General features: G+C 42.8%; 1 protein-coding gene and 1 long non-coding RNA gene across 7 annotated transcripts in view; one reads left to right on the top strand and one right to left on the bottom strand.

The window, feature by feature from the left end:
• Nucleotides 1–25,264, bottom strand: part of LOC146706116 (disabled homolog 2-interacting protein-like) — a 175,456-nt gene that overhangs the window by 32,486 nt on the left and 117,706 nt on the right. For 5 of the 6 annotated variants that reach the window (XM_085464140.1, XM_085464137.1, XM_085464135.1 and 2 more), the window contains 3 exons: nt 13,323–13,476; nt 11,583–11,681; nt 8,636–9,190 (listed from right to left, as the gene is read on the bottom strand). In XM_085464140.1, the coding sequence (XP_085320266.1) occupies nt 8,636–9,190; nt 11,583–11,681; nt 13,323–13,476 (808 nt within the window). Of the gene's footprint in view, nt 1–8,635; nt 9,191–11,582; nt 11,682–13,322; nt 13,477–22,783; nt 23,209–25,264 lie in introns of those variants that run through there. The other variant, XM_085464138.1, reaches the window with a different exon arrangement.
• LOC146706117 (uncharacterized) overlaps nt 1–25,264 on the top strand; it is a 49,461-nt gene that overhangs the window by 19,361 nt on the left and 4,836 nt on the right. The gene's annotated exons all lie outside the window — the stretch shown is intronic.

Here is a 25,264-nt window from a genome sequence, read left to right as displayed (position 1 = left end):
AGAAACGTACCATGTCACAAAGCTCAGATCATCTCAAGCTTGTTTTCTGAACATTATTTTGAGTTCACTGACCTTCACAGCCACCAGATCTCAATCCAATAAGGCACCTTTGGGATGGGGTAGAAGAGTAGATTTCCATAATGACTGTGTAGCTGACCAATCTGCAGAGTGTAATCATGCCATTTTATCCATAAGGACCAAAGTCTCTGAGGAATATCAGCCTTTTTGAATCTACATTATGAAAAATTAAGGGAGCTCTGAAGGCTAAAGGTACTAGCAAGGTGTATCTAATAAAGTGGCCATCGGGTGTACGTAGTCACATATTTGTATTTTATTATTAACCAAAAACAAATCAACTCAACCGAAGAAACTAATAAAAGACAGTCGAAGAACGGGGGTATGAAAACTAGTGCAGAAGAGGATGATGGGAAATGAAATAATTTTGCAAGTATTTTCTGAAAAATGGACAACAAAAACTAACCACTGGGTGGCACAAGAGGATAAACAAGGGTATTGTGAAAGTCACCGAGATTTATCCTCTGTGGACTATGAAGGTCAGTGCGAAAAGGTGTTCAGTGGATTGACTTTTTAAGTCTTGTCTAGTGGTATTTCTACAATACCTGCATATTGTAAAAACAAATGACTGCGCGGACTTTAAATTCAAACAGAACAGCACTGAGTTATTATACGCAGACCATAATTTAGTGTAATACATAACCACTAGCATCTAAATGGTCTGAGCAATCGTGTCCTAAAAAGTGTCTGGAGTGCCTTCCTTTTCCCTCCAGCCTTTTCTCTGACGCCCTCAATCCTGCTGCCTATGCCCCCGCCCCTTCCCTCCGCTTCAGTGCTAATAAGGAGAACTAGAACGCTCCCTATATCACTGCCACATCTCATCAAGAAGGCCATGCTTCAAAAAAGCCCAACACACCGAGCGCAGAGAAAGGAGGGTGATATTACTATAGGGTCAGAGGGAGGCTAGGCAGTGCAGCAAGGCTCATTAGATCTAATAAATAGTAGGGAACAAACTCCTGTTGAGAAAGTTGAAGTTCCCTACGTATTGGTTTACTTTGCCATTAAAGCGGTGTCACATCTATATTCAGTGATGTTCCTCTGCAAGTGTCTGCACGTGCTTTGGAGCTGAAATCCAAACACACGGCCTTTGAGGCCCGAAGAGACGTGATAATCTGCACGATAACAATCAGGGCTCTCACTGCAAGAGCCTCTGACAATGACAAAGACAACAAGAAGCACTGATATTTTAAATGGCACACTTTCCAACTGCTGTGCTTTGCAAGGCAAACACTGAGACTTGAAAAGAGGGAGAGAGGAGAAGCACACAAAAAAGGGGTCATGTTTATGTTTTGCACTGGCTCAGAGATTTTTTTGTGTTTCTATGGCAATATAAAGAAGACATCCAACAGTGAGAGCAATAAAATACCTTAAAAGGAAGTAATGGGGCAGGAGAAGAGAAAAAGAGGAAAAAAAGATGTTCGGTAACGACATGCTCTTCTGAACTCTTTCCCTTTAAAACGGTCTATATGTGTCTCTCATACTGACAGATCAATTTACCTCACATTCAGTGGCTAGAATAAATGCACACTGCGCTGTGTTGGGTGTAGAAAATGTACGTGACAGAATTCAAACTACTGAAATTAATTCATAGCAGTGCTTATTCTTTTCTTTCACGGTGCTTCAAATTTGATTCCACCGATGTCCAACAGAGCATGGATGAAGGTTTCAATTCGGCATAAATGCTTTTTGTTTATTCATTTGTCTCCCTCTCCCGTGACTAAAAACAATATTTAGCAGAGCTAGATTCACAGACTGAGGAGCTACTCGGACTTATTGGAAATCACATAACATAGAAGTTACTTGTTGGTGGTTCAATTCATTTCACTCTTATTCATGTAGCCCTAAATCAAAACAACTGCCTCCCCTCCACCACCTATGAACAGCCGCTTGGCAACAAAGAGAAGGAAAAACTCCCTTTTGACAGGAAGAAACCAGGCTCAGGGAGGGGCATCTACCATGAACGGTTGAAGGTGAGAGCAGGGAGAAGAAAAACTTTAACTATTGCTATACCAATACTGTACCAGTATGTAAACTACAAGACAGCAGCATTGGTTGTAACACGTTACAAAGTAACATAATTGATGTAATCACATTCTATTTTTCAGTAACAGTAATGTAACTCAGCAAGGCATCAAGGCAGTGACGAGCACTATGGCGATAACTTTGAAGCCTCTTTTGGTTGTTTTCATCTGTGCTTTGTGTTCACACCTAAAGACCACAAGAAAGATGCAGTTGGTCCTCATTAGGATAGGGATTTGTATTGGAGTGTGGTCTAAGGTTTATATTGTTAAATGGTAATTATGAGACTGTGCATTTTAGGTCATTTGATGGCGTAACAAGAAAGTAATGGAACGAGTGGTGTAATCAATTACTTTGTTTGGTGAGTAATTAAGTTGCGTACTGCATTACTATTCAGAAAAGTAAGGAGTAATGTCCCCCACACTACAAGGTGGTAGCTAAACATTAGGTTAAAAACAATAAAACAATACATTTGGGTGCAAAAATCATCAACATTAACATTTTGACCAATGAGCCATCTCATCTTTCCATCACTTGCTGCCCTGTCTGGTCTTTCCCCCCTGTGGGCTCTGGTGGATAGTATTACAGCACTGTAGCCCTGCAGCTTTTCCTGTGAGGGTCACATTGGGTTGACAGAGAGGACCAGAGGCTGGACGGAAATGGAAGCGGTTCCTCCCGTAGGCACAGACGTTTGTCATTGCACACAAAACTCGGAAAGCCTGCAACCCTCCTGATTTAGCTGCTGGTGCAGATAATCATTACGATGATAGATTTGACCAGGTTTTTACAGCTAATGTCATCAGCTGCAGAAACATGTTAACAGAACAGCTCTGGATCTAACCCCTGTTTTTATTTCTGCAGGGATGCATCGTGTGGTCCTAAAGCGTTATACCCACAAAGGAGGTAGACCTTGATCACAAGGCTCATATTAAGTCATTAGATGTTGATGAGTCATTCCTGCCTGTTTCTACTGCGGGTGTTTTTTTTTATTTTTTGGTGTAAACAACACAGAACACATACCCCACTAAGATTAATATTAACTCACTGAAGGTTTGTTTAAAGGCAAAATTAAAAGTCAACATCTTGTTAGAGTGTCTGTGAAAATGCACCCGGTGCAGCAGCGCTTTGAGCCAACTCTCGGTATGCTAATATTCACACTGATGTACAAGAATGCTGATGTTTGCCAAGTATCACAGTGACCATGATTATTGCATTAGCATAAAAACATTTGGTAATTAGCATTAGATTCTAATTTAATTCAATTAAATCGTGACCTTTGTACAATCTATATCTTATTAATCCCAAAATGAAAATTTCTTCAGAAGATTAATACATGTTGGAGGATGAACACCCATGTTAGAAATCCCTCCATTACATGTTGAAGTATTTAAGTCTGGAGCAACCACCAAAACTAGAGTCACATCTTTCTATGTCAAAAGAGACTGAACCACATTCTTATTTATTTTTTAGCTTCATGACCATCGACTTTCTTCCCTGCAAGTGCAGCAAATGGAGGCACTTTCGCTGAGGGGACAGGGAACTCGAAGATCAAAGGTGACACAAAATTGAGATGGCCTAGCTAGTCGAACTGAAGCTCACTTTGAGTGAGGCTCAGCATGTTGCTAAAGCTGGGCAACATCAAACAGAACTTGCATATATATTACATTTCAAAATTTCATATTTTTTCCTGTTTCAGCACCGTGTTCGTGCTGTTTATTGGTATGCCTTTCGCTGCACATGCATGCATGCATGCTATGCAAGTAAAAGCAAGGAAATTAACAATTTAAAAAAAAAAAAAAAAAAAAAAAACAGCCAGCGAGAGCAGAGACAGAGCAGAAGAGAGTGAGACTGCAGATATTTTTAGTGCGAGCAGATATGTCAAAAGACTTCCAAGATCAATGTGTGCCGAGCATCGCTGTAGAGCTGAATGTTTTCCCTCCCTGCTGCTGTCTGGCTCCACAGTCAAAAACAGTGTTGCTACAAGGTGAAACAAAACAACTCTGTATGCTCCGGCTTCATCTCCCTTATTTAGTTTTCTCCTCCTGTTGGAGAAAATGCTGCTCAAATGCTTGTGTCACCCCACGCTGTCAGGGGAAGGTCAATAAAAATCATGGCGGAATGATTATAAAGTCAAACGGTATGATGTGCCGCATCTATATCGCAAATACACAAGAGACGCTGAGAGGAGCAAGGACACTGACGTGCTTTACAGTTATTTCCAGTGTGCTGAAGGGGCCAGCACACTATAGCATTAGGAGATTGTCCTCAGTGTGCCCTCTTGTGTGTATTATACACTAATCACATTATTCCTGTTAATGGGGAGGGTATCCACTGACAAGCCGCCATCATGTTCTGAATGCTCACCGGCCCCATCAAGGGACAACCGATTCATTCCGAGCCACAATGAAAAAGCCCAAAGGAATACAAAAACTACCCGAGCCCTTTATGTTATGTTGGTAAATCATTTGTCACACTATATTGTGTTTGCGCAAGCCGACTGTGCCTGTGTGCCACAGCTGCGCAATGAGCATCGCTACCTGCTGATGACAGTGCAAAATACATTAATAAAACGCTTAACACAAGTGAGGCTGTGCTGTGGGCTGACTTACCAATTTACTAACAGAATGCACAGAGGAGAGCCCACATATTTCTCCCTCTTAAGCAGGACCGTTAGTTTACCTCGAGGAGCTGTGACATAAAACGCTACGGCATAATAACTGGAACGCCCCCGCCCTCTGGCCAGTTATCATAAAAATGAATAATCCTTATCGCCGCTTCGCACAGCCAGCTAAGATGAGCGGCAACAAAATTAGAACATAATCTTCCCGAGGGCCGAAGTATCAAGAGGACGTGATCAATAATGCCAGCAGTGGATATTTCCACATTTTCTTTTTTTTTAAAAAAGGGAAGGTGAACTTCTCCGGGCAATTCCAATACAGCAGATGGCTTGTTATTGTCATTGGGGAACTTCAAATGGTGTTGCTTGGGTGTACAGACAAAACACCATTTCCCACAGGGTAAGAATGGACCCAATGTCGAGCCCTAACAGCACCAAAAACCTGCAGACTGAGAACTGGATTTCTCACACAATTATTATACTAATCCCCGAATTGCAGTGAAAAGAATATGACTTTTACATGCTAAATTTCAAGCAGTTTTTCTACATTTGGCATTTTGGAGGGATAGCCCTAACATGGTCATCTTAGGCACACAGCTCTAGCTGTGAACGCTGTCCCCCTACCCATCTGTGACTCAAGCTTTCTATTTGTGAAGGGTCAGCCAATCAGAACAAAGCTGGAAAGTGAGGATGGTCTTAAGGGGAAGGGAACTTTTTAGCTCCCTTCCCCTTAAGACAGCTTCTTTAGGACAATCGGTTACAACGAGGCTCAATATAAGATAAGTAAGCATTATTTTGAAGTGCGAATAAATGTATGTAGTCTGACCTGGGCATAATGGTCATGAACACAGTGAATAAACTGCCTGCTAAATTCTTGTGATCACACAACGGTGTGTGCATAATCTCTTATAAGCAGGGTGTGCCTATGCTCACCGATGCATCGAGACATCAATACAGCATCAGTAATGACATCTCTCCAGAGACCTTTGGCCTCGAGATGCTACGAAGCATGAAAGAGAGATGAAGGGAGACAAAGATGGAAGTGGGAGGGGGGGCAAGAGAAAAGGAGTGCAACAGAGCAGAATATGCAGGGCTTAATTAGTTGGTGATGGGCGATAAAATGTCACAAGAAGAAACAGAAGTCGAGGAGTGTTGCATACTGATGACTGCGGCAGCCTGAAATCTGCATCTAACAACTCCAGGTCCACTTAGAAGCTGGTTTTGACCTGTGCATGGGAGATTAAAGACAACACACATCAGCAGGACCACAAAGAGACTTTCACCTCCACTTCAACTCCACTGGGTGCTGTGTTTTTTTGTCAGCGTCCAATGCTACGGCAATGCATCCATTTTTCCACGCTGCCAAAATCCAGTCTGGTGCAGACTGAATTAGAGAAAAATGACTCATGGATTTGACTTGAGCTTGGCTAGTTAGAAGACTACACAATAATACCGAGGGAAGTAAATAACCAAAGGCTTTATTAAACAATTGCAGAAAGCCGAGCCTACATGATTTCCCAGAGTCTATCTCAGCACAAATAAATTGCTCGATTCCTAAATATATCTCACCAATTCTCAGGAAGACTGTAAGTAAGTTGGCAAGACATGAAAAACACTTAATCGCCAAATTGAACAAACTCTACAACGCACGCAGAAACGTCTCCATTTAAAGCATGTGTTCAGCAGCACAGAACATCGTCATTAGGCTTAAAAGTATTTTAGAATAAGTGATTTGTTGGAAATACAGGGTGCTGTTTGGCGAGATGTGACTGCTCCATCTCTGATTTATCAAGGCTAAAGGGAAAAAAAACCCCAACAGACTTTTGTGAGTAAGCCGCCTAAAAATGTCAGACCACTTTACAATGTCTTGAAGCCTTGACAGAAAGAAAGAAGCTGCAGTAGTTAACACAACAAACACTCCGCATTTTAAGAGCAGCTATCATTAAGTCTGTGCTCGCATCAAACCGCAGACTGTTCTTTGCCTCTTCTTCTAAAGGCGTCAGTATGTAGCATGCAAGGCTACATTTAAAAGGACTTTTCTTGAAACACAGATGTATTCGGGAAATTATCTGTGTCTCTCTTTTAAGATGAGCATTTGGGAGTAGCACTTCTTGCTGCCAGCTCCAGCATATGTGCATCTAGCAGCAGGGAAGTAAGACCGGGGAGGAGGTGAGAAAGAACTAAGAGTACCAGTGTTTTCCTCAGAAGTCTGGGATTAATTGAAAGTAATTAAGGAAGTAGGCATCTCTGCGGGGACTAGGGGCGGCCTCACCCCCACCCATCAATCAGCAGCTATCAGTGCTGAGCCTAAAACCAGCACAGTGGCAGTACATTGTGTACTGACATCACTTCTTAAGCGCTAATCGTTCATCGCCCCACTGAGCCGGGATAAAGTCAAAGAAAGTCCAAAGCTTTGCTGATGAGAAACTGACAAGCAAACTAAACAGAAACAGAAACTGTGGCTGGAAACTGACGAGGAAGAAAAGACGAAGTGATGCTGATGTGATAGACATTGATACATAGCGCACCTACGGGAGCCTTTGAAAGACACAACTTCAATTCAATTCAGTTCATTTCATATAGTGTGAAATCAAAACAACAATATCGTGGCTCAAGAGTTGGCAGTACGTCTTGTAATCGGAAGGTCGCCGGTTCGAACGCCGGGTCGGACAGTCTCGGTCGTTGTGTCCTTGGGCAAGACACTTCACCCGTTGCCTACTGGTGGTGGTCAGAGGGCCCGGTGGCACCAGTGTCCGGCAGCCTCGCCTCCATCATTGCGCCCCAGGGTGGCTACAATGTAGCTTGCTATCACCAGTTACTTAGTTAGGGACTAAGTAAAGCGCTATACAAATACAGGCCATTTACCATTCACCTCATGGTACTTTATATATAAACAATAACAGAGAGAAATCCCCAACTATCAGATGACCCCCTACGATCATGCACTTGGCAACAGTGGCAAAGAAAAACACCCCTTTTAACAGGAAGAAACCTCCAGTAAAACCAGGCTCAGGGGAGAGGCGGCCATCTGCTCCACCTGAGGGGTTAGAGGAGGGAGAAGGGCTGAAAGACACACTGTGGAAGCTCCCAGCACACAGTTTTTGTGCTAATGTTAATGAGCTTTGAAAGCATCAGGGCCTTATCTAGTATGCACCTCAGCACTTGACAACCAGGCTCTGTCATTTTACGTGATCTGTCACTTCGCTGTGGTTCCCAAACAATTCCATATAGCATAAATCCCACTACTAGTTAATCATGGAATATTTAGCTGTGCTGTTACCAGACGGTAGCGTTTTACTACAGCACCACGCACAACGAAGGACCCATTATTTCACAAATGTTTGAGCAAAACCTACAACCTACTGCTTTTCTCCACATACTGTATCAGAACAATATGTGCTCATAAAACTTGATTTTGACACAAATTTCCACTTTTTTCATAGCTACAGTATGTAAGGTCAAAATAGCATCATGTTTTACCCACGGAAAACACAAATATTGTGCCGTCAAAGAAAAGTCAAAGGCAGCTATTTTAGACGGATGGAAGATTATTTGAGTCCCAACGACCTGCTGTCATGGGAGGCTTAGCTACCACTGTGGTGAGCTAATCTATCCCTGTGCTTGGAGTGCTACAGACAAGCAGTGCTCGGTCCTGCATCGGTATGCTGCGGAGCGCTGCGGGGGGATATGTGCGAGGGATTAGCTTGAGTTAAAACTGTAATACAGGCTGGTGCAGCGAGAGGAAATCACTTGTCTGTCTGGTCTTTGTCTGCTCTGCATTACAGCAGAGGAGAGGGTCAACAGTTCACAAGATGAGCAGGCAGCGGAGGAACAGTTAACCCCTGTGAGCTTTCATAATGTCTTGTCATTACCTCATGGCAAGGTACGTGGAAACATCTGAAATAAAGGATCTTTGCTACCAACCTTGGCCTTGCCAGTGCTCTGCAGAATGTGAACCAGCGCGCACGCCATCTCCTCCTTGTTCTTGACGCTAATCCCAGGCTCGAGCACAGAGCACAGTAGCATGTAGTTATTGGTAGTGTACTCTGCAAATTCTTTGTACATCTCCATGGGAAGGATGTTCATGCTCTGATAGCGTGCCTTAATTCTAATCATGGGACCAGACGTCTTGCCCTTGGGCGGGTTCGGGGTGCTGACGGGATACCATTTCTCCACAAACTGTCGCCCGGTGACAGCTGCGACGGGGATGTTGATGAGTCCGATGTAGTTGTTTTTGTCTTTCTTTTTCTTCTTGTCTGTGTCTTTGTAGAGGTGGGCTGTGATGGTCTTGACGGCGGGAAGGTTGCTGAACTCAAAGTGCTCTCCCCAGAAGACGTTGTCGGTCTTGAGCTTGCAGGTGGTGCGGGCGTAGAGCGAGTCGTCGAGGCAGAGCTCACAGTAGTATTTCTTTTTGGCCGGCAGATCCTTGGCTTCGATGATCCACAGCCTCAGCATGTTCTCGACCCGTCGGCTGTTGTCCTGGAGACGGAAGATGACAGGAAGTAGTTTGATCAAATTTTTAAAAGCAACATGATAAACATAATTTACTGAATAAAAAAAGGCAGTGAACAAATCCACTAAACAAACCACATAGTTGGAAAAGCAAACTGATAAAATTCGAGATCAGACCCCGACAGGGAAGTCTCACCGCTTCAAGAGTCAAAAACAACCTCGGCAGTATTTCAAACATTTCACTGAAGCAATTTAAAAACTTCCCTTTCTCCCTTCCATTCCCGATCATTAAAGAGCTAAGAAATATCCTACATTATTTCACAGAGTGCTAACCCATTCTTATGTCATCAATTGATTTTGCCAAGAGCGGGCATATTTTTGGCCCATTATTCACACTGCCTTTGAAAACTACCTCCCAAAAAGAAGAGAGGAGATAAGAATTACATTATTTTTAAAAAAAGAGGAAAAAAAAAGAAAAAGAAGTGGCAGAGCGTCTTACAATCACGAGAACTACTTTAGATCTCTGGAGTGCTCAGAACTCACCGGTATCTGAATACGTTTCACATTTTTTTTAATGGTGCAGTTAAATTTCGTTTACGCTTCGTGTTTCTGTTGCTCTTCATCTTATTTTTGATGTCTCCGCCATTCATTTAAGTGCAGCTACATGAAACGGGGAGCTGAAATTTGAGGCACTAAGCTGAGTTACAGACACCTACAAAGAAAAGACGGGCCTTTTTTTTTTTCCTCCCCAAGGCTTTTTAACTTGCTTCTATTTGTAACTGAAAAACATACATATGTCTCTATCAAAATATCATCGTGCTCTTCTACATATTGCCTGGTTATGTCACAGTCTTACATAAACCTTCAAGGAATGTCAAGGGATCGCACTTGTGTTCCTTTCCAGGTCCGTCCCCCACAAATCTAGAGAATAAACCCTCCAAATGATGAGCACTTAACTTCCTTATTAATCTCTCCAACAGACGGCAAATATCTTGACTTGCGTGATTCATGTGCTGAGTCACTGCGCACATGATAATTAAAGCACAGTTCTACCATTTGACGTAACCAAGCAGGAAATTAAAAGGGTAATTAAATATGCTGCTGTTTGCTCTTTAAAAGCGTTTTCATTCTTCAACTGCAGTTCGGTTAGCCTTGATAAAAATACTTAGGTTTAGAAAGAAAACAATCACACAATTGGTGTTTGCCCAGTGAGTGCACTGAATGTTTTTGCTTTCTACAACTGATTGCAAGTGGTTGACCTTAGGTTGAGTGTGCAACGCCCTCAACCTCTGGACAACCAACTTTCACTCGCAATTTTACTCTTCAAATCTATGAGGCTTTGGCAGTATTCTGAATGTAAGTAGCTAATGGGAATTTCTCTGTTTGTAGACGACAAAGGATTTCCAGTTTTCACCTTGTTTATCTCAGTTAATCACCTCATTATCATAAAGAGCGCGCACCGAATTACAGACTAATTGCAAACTTGACCCAATTTAATTGCAAACTGATTGCAGACTGTCTTTTTTATTGCGTTTTCGTCACCATCTTGGTGCCTCAAAGTTGCTTTGAAGATGGCAACTGGCTGCAAGCGGTCACAAACCTGGTCTCAACCTTTCAAGCAATTATTTCAAAGGCAGCTCAATCTCAAGTTCCTTGTTCACAGTCACTATAATTGTGCTCCTGCTGCAGTCTCCAGCCACTGCCTTCCTTAGTGACTGTGATCATTAGGAAGCCATTCTGGCAGAAAGATCCGAGTGCAAACTGTGTGCAGTAGCCTTTATGTAACCAAAACTGAAACTGCTTTTTCACCGAGATGTATGATCTTAAAAACGCCATAGTTTTCTTGACTGTCTAACCTGGTATAGGTAATATCATAGTAGTGGTGGATTAGTGGTAGTAGATATATTTAAAGTGCTTTAGAGAAAAATTACGAAATAAAGTTTAATTTTTAAAAACATTTGCTAAAAAAATCCACTCAAAACACACATATCAAAAGGGCTAAGACAAGGAACATTCCAGAGCTATTTAAGAACCCCTCCACACCCCCAACGCCGCCACTTCTCCACATCTAATTAATGAGTAATTTGCTAAATAATGACGGATGAAAGAGTGAAGAGGCTGAGTGAGCAGGACTATTTCCCTGGCTTAAAATGTTTGGCACCTTCCCCTTGTCACAGCTGTTTGTCAGGATCCCAGATGGTACTGAAACATAAAAAGCTCTTTACATGTTGCCTGTATGCCTTCTTCATCAAACCTGACGTGCACACATCGGATTCTTGCTGCGTGAGTTGCAACACAGTGTAAACTCTGTATGGCTCTGTCCTCATCACTGTTTCAAAGTGTTTGGAATTGAGACACTTGTGTATGAACATATTACCACTGAATACTTCACACCCACTGTGTGTTTTTGCATACTCACCTTGTTTGGTTGTACAGCCCTCCTCAGATTCTCCATCCATTTGTCTCTTTCGGCTGCTGAACGGCATGAGAAACATTTGCTTCCTGTGGAGGTAGTGACCTACCACAGAGAGAAGGGAAAATTTAAAATGCTTTGGTGATACTGTCAGAAAAAAATAGAACAGTGAAGGTTTCACTAAAACTTTGCTCATAAATACCACAGACAGCAAAAGAATGGTAGGAGCATCTTCAGTCTCCTTATGTGAGAGCTGTTTTTGAAACTGGATGGTTTAAAATAAGCACAGCAGGATGAATGGTGAACAGAGCACAGGGCAGAAAGTTTAGGATAGTATTGGGTCGCTTCCCTCCAAGAAGCTCCCTTCTTGACAATTCAGCCCTTAATGCAGTGATTAAAGACAAAGTCTGTCATAATTTGTTTTGAATTTCTCTGCTCCAACAACAATAATTACAAGACATCAAATTTCATGTAGTAATTAAAGAAACTGCCCACTGTACTTCCATTGATTTTCTGTAACTAGAGAAAAGTCATCAAGAGTTAATCACAACATTGTGTGTTCCACAATAAAGAGAAGTTGGCTCTATCATGACTTTTGATTGCGACTGGTCATCAGCAGCTCATAAAGAAGGAGATTTACAGCAAAGACAGGGGATTAGAGGACTCGCTGGTTCCAAAAATATTCCTGCTAGAGGCTGAATGATATAGGCTTTTTAAGACAGATACCAACACCAATATTTGGGGACTTAGAACTCCAATATATCGGCTGATATTATGAATCATGAACAGATTTCCATTACATTTGTTATCTTTAGTTACTTATGAGTCTTTCTCAAGATAATATGGGAATGCAGTTTAAAAATAATGTCATTTTATTTTGTCTTACTTGTTCACGCTCTGCTCGATTCTCCTGGAATCAACTGCTTGTTGCGTTTGTGGCGTTTCAAAGACGGGTTGCCAAATGATGACACCAATATATTTGCAAATAGCTAATATTGTCCTACGGACTCTATTTCCCAAACTAATGATTAAAATTTGTGAATTAGTAAACTATGGCACAGGGGGGCTCCTGGATAAATAGCAATACTAAAGATTTGTTGTGACCATTAGTTTTAATTAGCTTTTTCTCAGCTTTTGAGTATTATTATTGTGTAGATATGACAGATGGCACTGAATGCCCAGGAGCTTCAGCTAGTGTTGTTGCTAGAATAATATTAAAAAAATGTACCAAGCAGTTCCAGATTCTTCTTTCTAGCTTTAGTTTTTCTTATGTGATCTGAAACTAAAATCTTGGGGGCGAGGGGCAGATTAAGGAAATACTCAGCAAAAAAAAAGTCCTACTTTGAGTTGAGAAAAAGCCAGTTAAGGGTTATAGCAAACCCAAAATAGCGTGTTGTGGTAACTGGGAAAACAACACAGAGTCGTTACTTCACTCGAACTACAAATAAAGGCAGGCTCATTAAAATTAATGAATATTTCAGCTGTTAGCTTATTCTGGGATTCTGCTGCGCATGCAGAAAAGCTGCAGAACAAACTGTAAATCCAAAAACTGACTTTTCCTGTAAGCTCAGCTTTGATGGCTGCCAGCATCTGGATGTCAAATTCAGATACAGTTGATGACTGTCAGCTATGTGTGTAGTTGTAGTAAGTACATTAACTATTGAATTATTTTATTTCACAAGCAAAGCAGCATATAGGCTGTGTGTGGATGCATATAGCCCCCCCGTCCCCCCGACATCCTCTCACCTCAAAGCAGTAGTCTTGCCCGAGGATGCTGCTGTGAACGGGCTTGATGATAACCTCGTCCTCCATACTTAGGTCCAGGGCTTCCACAGCGCTGCTGGGGCTGAGCAGTGATTCATGGGAGCGGGACTCCTTCAGCCTTGGCATCAGATGAGATCTAAAAGCGGAGAAAGAAGAAGAGAAAACTGAATCACCCTGCCGAGTTTGACGGGCAGGAGCGAGAGAGGAAGCATATGGGCCGCCCATAACAGCAAGCGCGAAGGAAGCGAGCGCGAGGAGGACGAGGAGAGGATGCTCCACTTGCCTTCGAGTCAGCCGACGAGTTCGCACGCTGCGCTTATATCGACACATTCACGCAGCCACTTCTAAGCACGGCGATAGCAGATGCTTTGTGGCTCCTCATTTACAAGTTGGAGCATCAATGAATTAATTCATTGATGCTCCAACTTGTAAATGAGGAGCTCGGAGGATTGACTCAAGCTGTTCTGCCAACTAATGCAGCAGAACCACCATAAATAGGAAGTTAAGCATTTTACAGATTATCATTAATGTTCAGACATCCGTGATGCAATCATCTTCCACCGCTATAAACCCGCTTCATAGATGCTTTTTTGGACTTCCATTTAGGACCCAAAACACAACAGCATTCTCTGGCTCAGAGTGCCCTTAGAGAAACGTTCAATAGTTTGTCAAAGACGGCCCCTAAGCCCACAATTCACAGGCATTTTTTTTTTTTTTAGCCAAAGAAGATTAAGAGACAAAGTAAAGAGCTTTCCACTGTTTGCTGTGTTTGATGTTGCCCTACTTTGTCTTTACAGAAGAGTTGGATTGAGTGTCACTTATGACGAGCAAATGTGTCTCTACGCCGTGTATATATGCTGGTGAGCAACATTAATTTGAGATTTCCACATCATGAAGTCAACCAACATCATCCAGAGTCAAAAACAAGCACTTAGCGCTCGCGTGTTTCCTTTAACCACTAACCCTACGATCCCCACCGCATCGCAGCTGGAAGAGGATGAAAAGTTAAATACTGTAACATCAGTGTGGGCTGCACGCAGCAACAGGCACGCTACATAACATCAGCCCCTGATGCTCCAATACTCGAGAGGAAGATGAAGACAAGGGTTCAATTGCTCATGTAATGAGTGAGAACAGTCTTTTAACAGTGCCCTCTATGGACGGCTTACACACTAATCCCATGCATGTGTGTGCGCGTGTGTGTGTGTGTGTATACTGTACATATTTTCAGCGGAGTAGAGGAAGAGCTTTTCAGGAAAAATGCAGCAGCCGTAATGACAGATTAGTGACTGCGTGCGGCCCTTTGTAGAGTCAGTCAGCTTTGTTGCCAAATCCTCTGTGCAATGTGAAGTGGATAATGACCTGGACACTGTGCTTTTTTCCCCTTTTTTTTTTTACTTAATAACAAACGCACACACACGCACACATACACAAGTGTACAGAGGAAAATGCCATCCTGTGAAATAGAAGAAAAGAATACAACAAGGTGCAAAATACAGAAAAAAGGAGAGGAAAAAAAGCCTTAAGGATAGCTCTGAATATGAAAATCCAGTTTTAGAAGCTCTTACTCCCCCAGCACAGCTGGAGAGGAAGTGACTTTGCACCTTCCTCTGCTTTGTGATTGGCTGACAGGGTACTGGGCAGAACAGAGAGCAAGTAAAATAATCAGAAAGGAGGGGAAATGGGGATTTTTTTTCTCTTGCTTTTTTTTTTTTGGTGGGACGTTCTGTCAGAAACAGGAAGGGAATGTCCACGGACCACAGTTCAAACTCCTAAAGCTGCACGGATGATTCTAAGGGAACTAACTGCAGGAAAACAATCCATCAGAGCGCTGCTTTAATGAACTCGTAGCACGTGCATTTCTCATACTGAGGCAGAGGTGAACAGGGAGCGTGAGCATTTAATCTGTAAAAGAATGATCCAGAATTTGACTAAAGTACAGAAGAACTGCCTCAGAAAGAATGCACTGCGTCCCCTAAAAGGCATCCATTTCATTCTTACATAATGACTTTTTTTTTTCTCCTCTCAGCATATTGTATTAGAAGAACATTAGTGTCAGCGAGAATTGTGCCAGACTGTGAAAGTATGAATTGATAAATAAATATGCTGCCTGTCATCTGTGTGGCACTGTATTAAACTGTGCCGCGACGTGTAATTTACAGCCTATTGTGGGCCGCTTCACCATAACGACAGTAAAAGAGTGTCTGACGTCTGAATCCTGTTCATAACGTCTACATCTGACAAAGCCTTTATGCCAACCTCCTGCAAATGACAACCTGCAATACAAGCAGGACATGGTGCTTTCTCCTTTTCATTCCTACCACCCTCAGCTTCAGCCATTATAAGAAAACGTCCTTCTTTGTCCTTGGCAATCCTTCAGTAACTTGTATCTACGCTTCCCTTCATCTGTTTAGGTGGGGGTCCACGTTTCACATCGACTACCTGACACATATCTTTCCAGCGCTTTCTCTAAGTTGTGCTTCAGATTTGTTTCACTCACTGTGTTCTTCTGGCTTTCTTTTTAAATATTACAGATATTTCAAACCAGTGGCTCATAACGCAAGAAAATAAATATGCAGAAATACGTGCTCGTGTAACGCTTGATTTAGACTTCCGTGGGGAAATGCATGTTGTAAGCTATGACATAACTGGAAACCCCTTTTAACCCCTAAGCCATAACCTTGCACGTAACCTGATGCGCAACCCCCAAGAAATGTAACTGTAGTCCCGGACAAGTAGCCAGGATAATAAATACATTCACATCGACAAAAGAGGATTGCATTTTTAATCAACCAAGTACCTCTTATGTGATGGAAGGCATGACGGCCCCCTGTTGGGTTTTTATTAGATGCTAAAGTTTCGAGATGTTGCCAACATGAACCAGAGTCTCCCGTCTGGATTCAAACTGCAGACTTTACATGTTCATTTAAACCCATTTTGATCCTTTATGTTTTTGTCTTGGATGAGAGACAGTTTTTTTCCTACCGTTACTGTTAAACCAGCTTCTACCTGCACCTTTTTCTTTTCTCAGCTTTTCCACTTCAGCCAAATTGCAGAATCCTTTTTCTGACTGCAGAGCAAAATGTATCAACAACAACAACAATCCGGGTGGTTGTTCCGCACATTTAAAATAGCCCCCCCAAAAAACAAAATAAAACCAAGGAGGGATAGAGACTGGTGAAAATATTCTTCGATCGGCGAGCGCTGTGTGGGAAAGCAAAGCTGCTGCTCTTCCAGTACGTAATTGTCTCTGAAGGACTGTTTAAATTTCTTTTTTTATAATCCCAGAAACCTGGTAGTGTAGCTGTACATTCACTATTTAGGAATTTATGCTGCTGCATCAGGCCAAATCCCATCAGCCCACTGTGAGAACTAGACAGACTGTGTTCTGCTCTGCCAGCCCTAATACTGACTCCTAACTGAGTTTCCATTGAACCTCGGCAGAGTAATGGATCCTGAGTGTGTCTGGGCTTCACCCAGTGCGCTTTGTGTCTGCATCCTGTAAAGAGAGTTCATCAGATAGGCTGTCTGGGCTCCGATACAGTCTGAAACATCAGGCGCTTATAGGCGTCAGTGTACTTAGACGCATAACACTGCACTGGCTACACCGCAAGGGAGTATGTTTGTACTGGGAGCTCGAGATAGGCTGAATTAATGGAGTGCGACGCAAAGAAACAGCACTCTCAAAATCCACATCCCACTGAGGTACTACAAGAGTTTGCTTTGTTTCACTACAATCATATGAACTACAACAAAAACACATTGACGTGCACGTGAATTAGTGCTAATCTCCACATGGGAAATAAATGCCCTCTTTGTGTTGTCGTTCCAATAACCAACAACCAGAACGAGCCAAAAGAGCAAAGTTAACCCTTCCAACATGACGAAAAACAATAAACCCAGGCAGGGTGTTAAGTCTTCTTGATTTTGGCGGTTACTGTGGATACCACCCCCACGTCCAGTGTTTACACAGCATTTAGTTAGTCCAACATTCACAACAATCGATACTCTTCCAACTTGCATGCTGGCACAACAGTTAATCGTCCTCTCTACCAAGCACACAAGAGACAATGTTTAGGTAAACATATTAGCAACCACAGCCAATCAAAGACAAAGGATGACAAATTAGTACTTGCTAAATTTTTGATGCCATCTAACTCATTCTTTCAGAAGCGAGATGAACTTATTTTATTCCAAAGTAATTGTGAGACATTATCTAGCCAAACTTAAAAAAGAGGCAAAGACACATAAAGTTAAAAAGAATTCAGGAGAGAAATGCATACAAGTTTAAAATATCTGTGTATGGTTTCTGATGGAAAGTTGGAAAGCGATTCAACTTTTACAGCAGGAGCACAGAGGGTACAGACGGTTGAAAAGTTGCCTATTATCACTTTAACTACGATGTGTGCCTTTGTGCAACTATAAATACTGTCAGCAAAAAAAGAGAAACTCTCTGTATTAAGAACAAACATCAATACTGTTGGACTGCCTGCTCTATAACCGATCGATTGGCTACAGGATCGAGAAAAAAAAAAGTCCATAAGGGGGTCTAAGATTATCCATAAGGGGTTAGGGTTAGGGTCATTATGGTCATTCATTATCCATAAATGAATTACAAACAAATATAAAAAGGTAGTTTTGCAGCGTCAATCCCGAGCAGTAGATTCCATTGTGTCCGTTCTCGTGATATGATTTTTCTATTCTGATGAGCGAAGGCTTTGCATCCAGCATGAGTGTAGCTGTCAGAGCTATTCGAGATGCTGCTCGATGTGCCTGCAGTTAGAAAGCAGGTATAAGCCACACTTATTGAATTATATGGTAAATGGCCTGTATTTGTATAGCGCTTTACTAGTCCCTAAGGACCCCAAAGCGCTTTACATATCCAGTCATACACACACACATTCACACACAGGTGATGGCAAGCTACATTGTAGCCACAGCCACCCTGGGGCGCACTGACAGAGGCGAGGCTGCCGGACACTGGCGCCACCGGGCCCTCTGACCACCACCAGTAGGCAACGGGTGAAGTGTCTTGCCCAAGGACACAATGACCGAGACTGTCCAAGCCGGGCTCGAACCAGCAACCTTCCGATTACAAGGCGAACTCTCAACTCTTGAGCCACGATCGCCCCATAGGTTGAAGTTGTAAAATGTTGCTTTTTTTGTTTCTTTTTGTTTTGTTTTTGTAAATGTACCATTTACCTTCTGGGTTAAAAGTCGGTTGCCTATTCCTCCTAACAAAAAAACAAACTGGTTCGTGCCCCAAGGCCACTGATGTAGTGCTCTTTTGCTGTGAAACCAGTCAAAGACATTTGGGGTTAGAAACTGCAACACAATGCTTAAACCAGTTCTTTGTAACACTATACCTAAAGCAATGTCCAACACAGTGACTTTTCATCACATTTGCGCCTGAAGCATTCTCCAGCTTCTGCAGCTGGCCTGGCTCATAGATGGTCCTCAAAGCAAAAAAAAAAAAAAAAAGATCCAGGCAGCCGGCAGCAACTACTCTGCAAGCACCTGGGCCCCTAACTCAAAGCATCAAAGAGGAGAGCATCACACTTAACAAACACATGCTGCACAAACACACGCACACACATAAACACACACAGAGTAATTGTTCTAGCTTGATTATGAAACACGTGCACTACATGAACAGGAAAGCAGACAAACAGACCATTATTCATGCATCAAGCCTCATACAATGAAGTGTCCATTATTCCCACTGCTTTGGCGCTGACTCAGTGGAAAGGACCAGTGGAACAAAAAAGTGTCTGTCACACTGGCTGCAGAAAACTCTGTCATGAGTCCGATCGCTCGTTTGATCCAGGCAGACGTGGGGAGTCTCTCTCAGAGCTCAGCCTGAATAATGAGGCAATACGGACTCAGGGAGTAATGTTGAGGAAAAAAAATAAATCTCACAACACTCACTGTCAGAATTCTTTTTTCTTTTCTTTTTTTGCATTCGTGTCCTCGTTTCACATTTTATTCAGCGACAGAACAGCATTTTGGGTAAAGACCATGAACATGTACGTTTTCCTGCATCAACCAGCCATCTGTCGACTGTCATCGGAACAGTTGGGTGATGGGTAGCAAGAGAATATACACAAAACAAAAAAAGAAAAAAAAATCTGGCCCATAGTAAGAGCAGGAAAGAATAGCAGTCAAAGAAAAGGAGACAAAAGGGATCTTGTCAGATGCTGCTGGTGCAGAACAGTGGATGTGTGAGCTGCACCGCTGACATGTGGCTACAGGCCTCGGAGACCAAACAGCAATCAGGCCAGCCGGCGGATCCAGTCAACAGAGCAACAGAGCAAACCTCATCCAGAGCTGAAGCCTGACACACGGTGAAAAACCGATCTCTTGAGATGAAGACGAGGTTGCCGATGAAATGAATTTGTGATGTGGCGCTGAAAGAGACGGTCCACTTACAATTGGCTTTGCGGGAGGACATTTGCACATAATATCTGAGCTTCAACTCTTAATTAAAAGCTCATCCATCTGTGACGTGGTTGAGTTCCCCGAGTGGCTAAATGGCGTGGCTGCGAGAGTCGCGACGTTGACAGCGAAAGCCGTAAAAAACATTCATGCACATGTAAACGGGGGTAACACAGACGTCAGTCCAAAACTAGCATGTTAGCACTTCGTGGTACCTATTCTTGATGGCGGTTTTGACACTTTAGGCTTCTGCGCTGCCAGTGGTCTTAATAGCACACAAGACAAATGAGAAATCACACTGGGAAGTGGGAATACTGACCCAGGGAATAAAAGAACGAGCGCTGGCATCAACGTTTTTTGCGAGGAATAATAAGAACCAGTTAGAGCTGTACGTGGACCACACATTGGCTTAGAGTATAGTAGAGAAGAAATAGCGCCACACAAGAGGGACTTTCATATACATAGAGGAAGGAAGCTTTTAAAGGAGCGAATGAGACACAGAAAGACATGCACACCCCTTTCCACACAAAAGGGACAAATACACACAGGAAAGGAGGGACCTAGCTCTAGTATTCAGTATCTCCTAAATGATCAGCTCCTTGAGCCCACCCCCACCCCCCTCCCCCCTTTTAGGCATCTGTAGGGATGTCTGACTCAGAGTGCTGGCAGACACATTACAATGTGGAAAGCATTGGCTGGTAGCTGAGATCAGGTGGTTGAGGAGCAACTGTTGGAGAGAGCTAAGGCACACACACACACACACACACACACACACACACACACACACACACACACACACACACAGCTTGATTACAGTGAGTGTGCAGTCTCCCTGCGAGACTGGGAGGTAATTCAGTGTAACATCTGCCAGGACACTCGCAGCAGGAGGCCAATGAGGACTGCTGAAGCGCTGAATTGGTGTGGGGGCCGAGCTTTTGGCTTGGAGCTGGTGCGCTGATTGAAAGAGAACAGGACAGCTGGCTGCAAAGACAATGGCTGCATACAGAATGACTGAATGATGATCTGCGAGGACTGTTTGGTTGTCATTGGCGGTGATGTCATAGCATGTGGTAAATCCCTCTTACACGTTTCATTTTTCTAACCCAGGTCAGTAAAGGGTCAGAAAAAGGGTCTATCAAAACATATTGTACAGTTTCTTCAGGACGGGGAAACCGACTGTGGATCCATAGCTGTACTCATAATTACATCAGGCGTGAGGCAATCAAGCCAAGAGATTTTATAGTAAGGTCAAAGGTTATACTTATTGGTGACTCTTTAAATCAAAGCTAAAGGGCAAGGGTCACAGTATTGACCACCAATGAATTATGAGCACCGCATCAATGCACTTCATGTGATGAAAAGAAGGGGAAAAAATATCCTAATGATTTATTATGATCAATAAGGTGTTATCAGTGTCTTATTTTTCCCCATACAATATGAATCATAGAAAGAAAATCCTGAACAACAGGACGAGCCCCTGTGAGCAAGAACTTGGCGACAGTGGAAAGGAAAAACCCCTTTTTAACAGGAAGAAAACCTTCAGCAAAACCAGGCTCAGGGAGGGGCAGCCATGTGGTGTGAGCGGTTGGAAGTGATGGAAAGGAGACAAGACCAAGGTCACGCTGAGAGATCCGGTCTCTGGATCCAAACTGGGAGGCGGTTCCACAGAAGAGGCGCCTCAAAGCTGAAACCCTGCCTCCCATTCTACTTTTAAATAGCCTAGGAACCACAAGTAAGCCTGCAGTCTGAGAAAGAAGTGCCCTGTTGGCACTATAAGGTATTTAAGTTGGGGCTTGATTATTAAAGAGCGTGTATGTGAGAAGAAGGTTTTAAATTGGATTGTGAATCCAGCAGGGGTTAAATTCAGTCCACAACTGAATGTCAGTTAAATCAATAAAAAGCACCTTGAGGCAACTGTTACACGCGCTATACAAATACAACTGGATTGTTTTAAAGTTTATCATCAGACAGACAAACACACTTTCCATTAAACATCACCCATTTTTTTTTGTTCATTAGCCATTATTGATTTTTTTTATTTAATCTTATCACCTGGGGAAGTTCAACATATAGGCTCTAACAACAAACCTCCACAGTGACATTAATAGACTATTAGGATCAGGACTGTCACATACTAGCGGGTATGACTCAGGCTGAGAATACCTAAGGTATGCCAAGGTCACGGAAACAGTGTGAGCATCTGTGCTTATGTGCTGGATTCACGTGTGAGCATTTTACGCTGAGAAAGAAACACAAATTAGTAAGAAGCAACAAAGCTTCTCTCTTGAACTCTTGCATAACTGCTAAGTGCTCAGGGAACATGGATTAAAAAAACAAACCAAAAAAAACACAAAACATGCAAATGAGCAGAGGAGATGAGGAAGTGTGTTTTTCACTTCTTGACCTGAATATGCAAACACCCCAGTGGCTTTTGGACAACGAAGCAGGCGAACACCGGAGTTTACGAGGAGAAAAGGGCAGAGACTTTTCTTCCCACACAATACGGCAAAACTGAGATGGGAAAACAACAAGTAGCTTACGATCGCTGCATATAGCATCCCCCCCCCCCCTTCATAGCTGCATTTTTATTCATATCAGAGTTAGATAGTTATTTTCACACATAATTGGCTCTAAACTTCAGAGCGTGCTGTCAATACAGAGATCTTATTTGCAATCTAAAGCCAAGATTTGCCTCTGGCATTGAATAGTTTTCATCTCCAAGTCTAAACCTGTCTTTCTTTTTTTCCTCTAGCCACCTTCCTGTCCGACTGTTCAGATGTATTGCACTTTTACTCCTTCTTTTTCCTTTTACAAATCATTTCATAAGGAAAACACTTTGTCATTTATGTACTAAAAACTAGTTGAACGGAAGCCACACTGTACAGTGAACCCTTGAGACGGATGCAACAACAGAGGTCTCCAGAAACCACAGAGTGCAGCTGTGCTGTAGCTATCCACAGCAGCAGTCGTTCCCCTGAACACAGCATTAAAACAAAAGTGACACTTACGATTTACTAAATAGGTGAAACATTCTCCAGCAGGACCTCTCGGAGCCGGATTCCCCCAAACGCACAACTCTACGTTGGATTGCATTCCTCGCTAGTGAATCGTCCCTGCGTTTTCCTTGACTATTTTTGAGTCTCTGGGAACGTGGCTGGAGACTCTGCCCTCTGAGTTACACCAAACCGCTCCCTAAGGATGTCTGCTGCTACTAACACACACCCATCTCCACATCCCATTTAAAAAGACAGCGCTGTTATTTAGGACAGGCCTGCCCACACTGCACTTTGAAATTACACTGGCATAAAATAAAGCACAAGTAACAGCATGAAAAGTTCAAGGGGCTTTGATATAATGCTTTGAGGTCACTTTAACTTATCCAGGATTGTGTATTCATATATGGGTGCTGCCTTTAACCACCAAGTTAAACCAACAAGTCATTTAGTTCCAACTTTTAAAAAAAGAAGTTAATCTAGCTGTACTCGTTCTCTGGGACACACACACTTTCAAAGTCATCAGATCAGTCTCCTCTGCTTTTTCTCACACTGACATAGGCCTTGTACTGGCAGCCAGGAAGTCAACCCCCACCCCAGCTCCACCACCACCCACCCCCCTCTCTCGTTCCCTGTAGCAGGAAACAATGGCTCAGCCTTCAGTACCATGTTCTGTGGGAAAATCCTGGTTCCTTGGCTAGCGAGTAGGACTCAAGGAAAAAGGAGAAGAAAAAAAAAAGAATGAGAGAAGAAGGTCCACACAAAAAAAAGAACAGAGCGAGACAAGAAGAAGAAGAAAATGAGGCCAACCAAGTTTAGGAAATGGACACGCTGCCAGATGTGTCGCTTGTTTTTTGCTTCCACTCCCCCTCCCATTTTCCACATAGTTGGTGACCTGGTGATGGAAGACATGGCTGCTGAGACAGGCTGTCAAAAACACCTCAATTCAAACTGATGCCCGAGTTACAAAACAGAACAAGAAAACCCAGAAATGTCTGTCATTTCTACCAAAACAATAATTTGAAAACTTTGGCATACACTAGTTTAAATGAGTTAGAATGATTCTGAATGACTGGGGAATATTATACCTCAATCATTCCAAGAGTCAAGCGAGGACGACATAGGAGCTGGTAGCAATCACCTACTGTATGGCTCAATTCGCTGTGAACTGAACAGCAGAAAGCCCATTCTAGCTGCACCGATTGCTCATCTTTCAAACAGTTTAAACAACATTTGAAAGGTGAAACTGGCCTAGGTTGAACGTACTTGTCCCCCCCTTCATTTAATGATTTGGAGTTGTTTGCTCTTATCTAGAGTAAACACACTTGCATGCCTTGGTGTTTTGGAGAGCAGCCGGGTAAAGGTTAACTTACAAAGCCGGGGCAAAGCTGGGAGACTAAACACTCGGGGGATTTCCTCATTCCTCTGGTCTAGGCCGCGATAATATCATACCTTATTGGTTTGTTTGGAGATATAAATAAATAATAAAATGTGGGACAAGGAAAAGGAAGTTGTACCCATTGAAGCTCATTTGTAATCACAGTAGCACGAGAAGGACGGATCCGGAAAATCCTAATGAATCTTCATTATTCATTGGGGGGGAAAACATTCTGAACAATGATCCTCTGTATTCGGTGAGTCATCTGACTGCACAGGTTTTTGGGTTTTTTTAGCATTCTGAATATTTATAATTGAATTACGATGTACAGAGAAGGCGTATTTGCATCTGTCTGTCCGATGCCGTTTTGCAACGAAAAATCCACGTAGACTCGTGCCAGCGAGCATGTTGGCGGATATGTGCAAGGTCAGGAGCTGACTGCAGCGACCAACAATGCAAAGGGATGAGATCACAAGTGAAGGCAGGGCTGTGTTGGCTAGCTGCCTGCTTTGCAGGTATTCCCTGAGAAGCCTCGCCTCTTTGGTGCTTTTCTTCCCCCACTAACCACTGACCTGCTTAGAGGAGGAACACCTGCATGCACAGAGGTAAATACAGAGGGGGAGAGAGAAGAAGGAGAAGAAGAAGAGTAAAAATAGTCTGTGGATACAGTACATTCCAGGCAAGCTTCCACAAGTCTGCATGGTGGAGAGACAGAGGTGGATGGAGAAATCTGGAGACATCTTGAAAGATAGGGAGCAGGAAAGATGAGTGCAGATGAAAAGAAAAAGATGGATGGACTAACAAGATAGGAGGCCAAGGAGAGGTGCAGAACACAGTGTAATTCAATGTTATAGAGATAAAGTAGCTCATACTTTCTGGTGGAAGCTTAGTTGAAAGAGTCATTGATGTTTTACTTCAATATTTTAATATGTGGGACTGAAATGGGACTAGAAAGACAGCATATTTCTCCCATATTGGCTTCTCTATACTGGCTCCCAGTCAAATCCAGAATCAAATTTAAAACCCGTCTCCTCACATGCAAGCTCTTAAAGACTTCATAATGCTACATCACTCCAATAGAGCACATCACTCTGAGACTGCAGGCTTACTTGTGGTTT

The sequence above is a fragment of the Copadichromis virginalis genome, linkage group LG7 (assembly GCF_057382275.1).
Source record: "Copadichromis virginalis isolate Kocher_CV1m ecotype Utaka linkage group LG7, C_Virginalis_male_GT1.1, whole genome shotgun sequence".
Classification (NCBI taxonomy): Eukaryota; Metazoa; Chordata; class Actinopteri; order Cichliformes; family Cichlidae; genus Copadichromis; species Copadichromis virginalis.
This window is presented reverse-complemented; position numbering and strand designations above follow the sequence as displayed.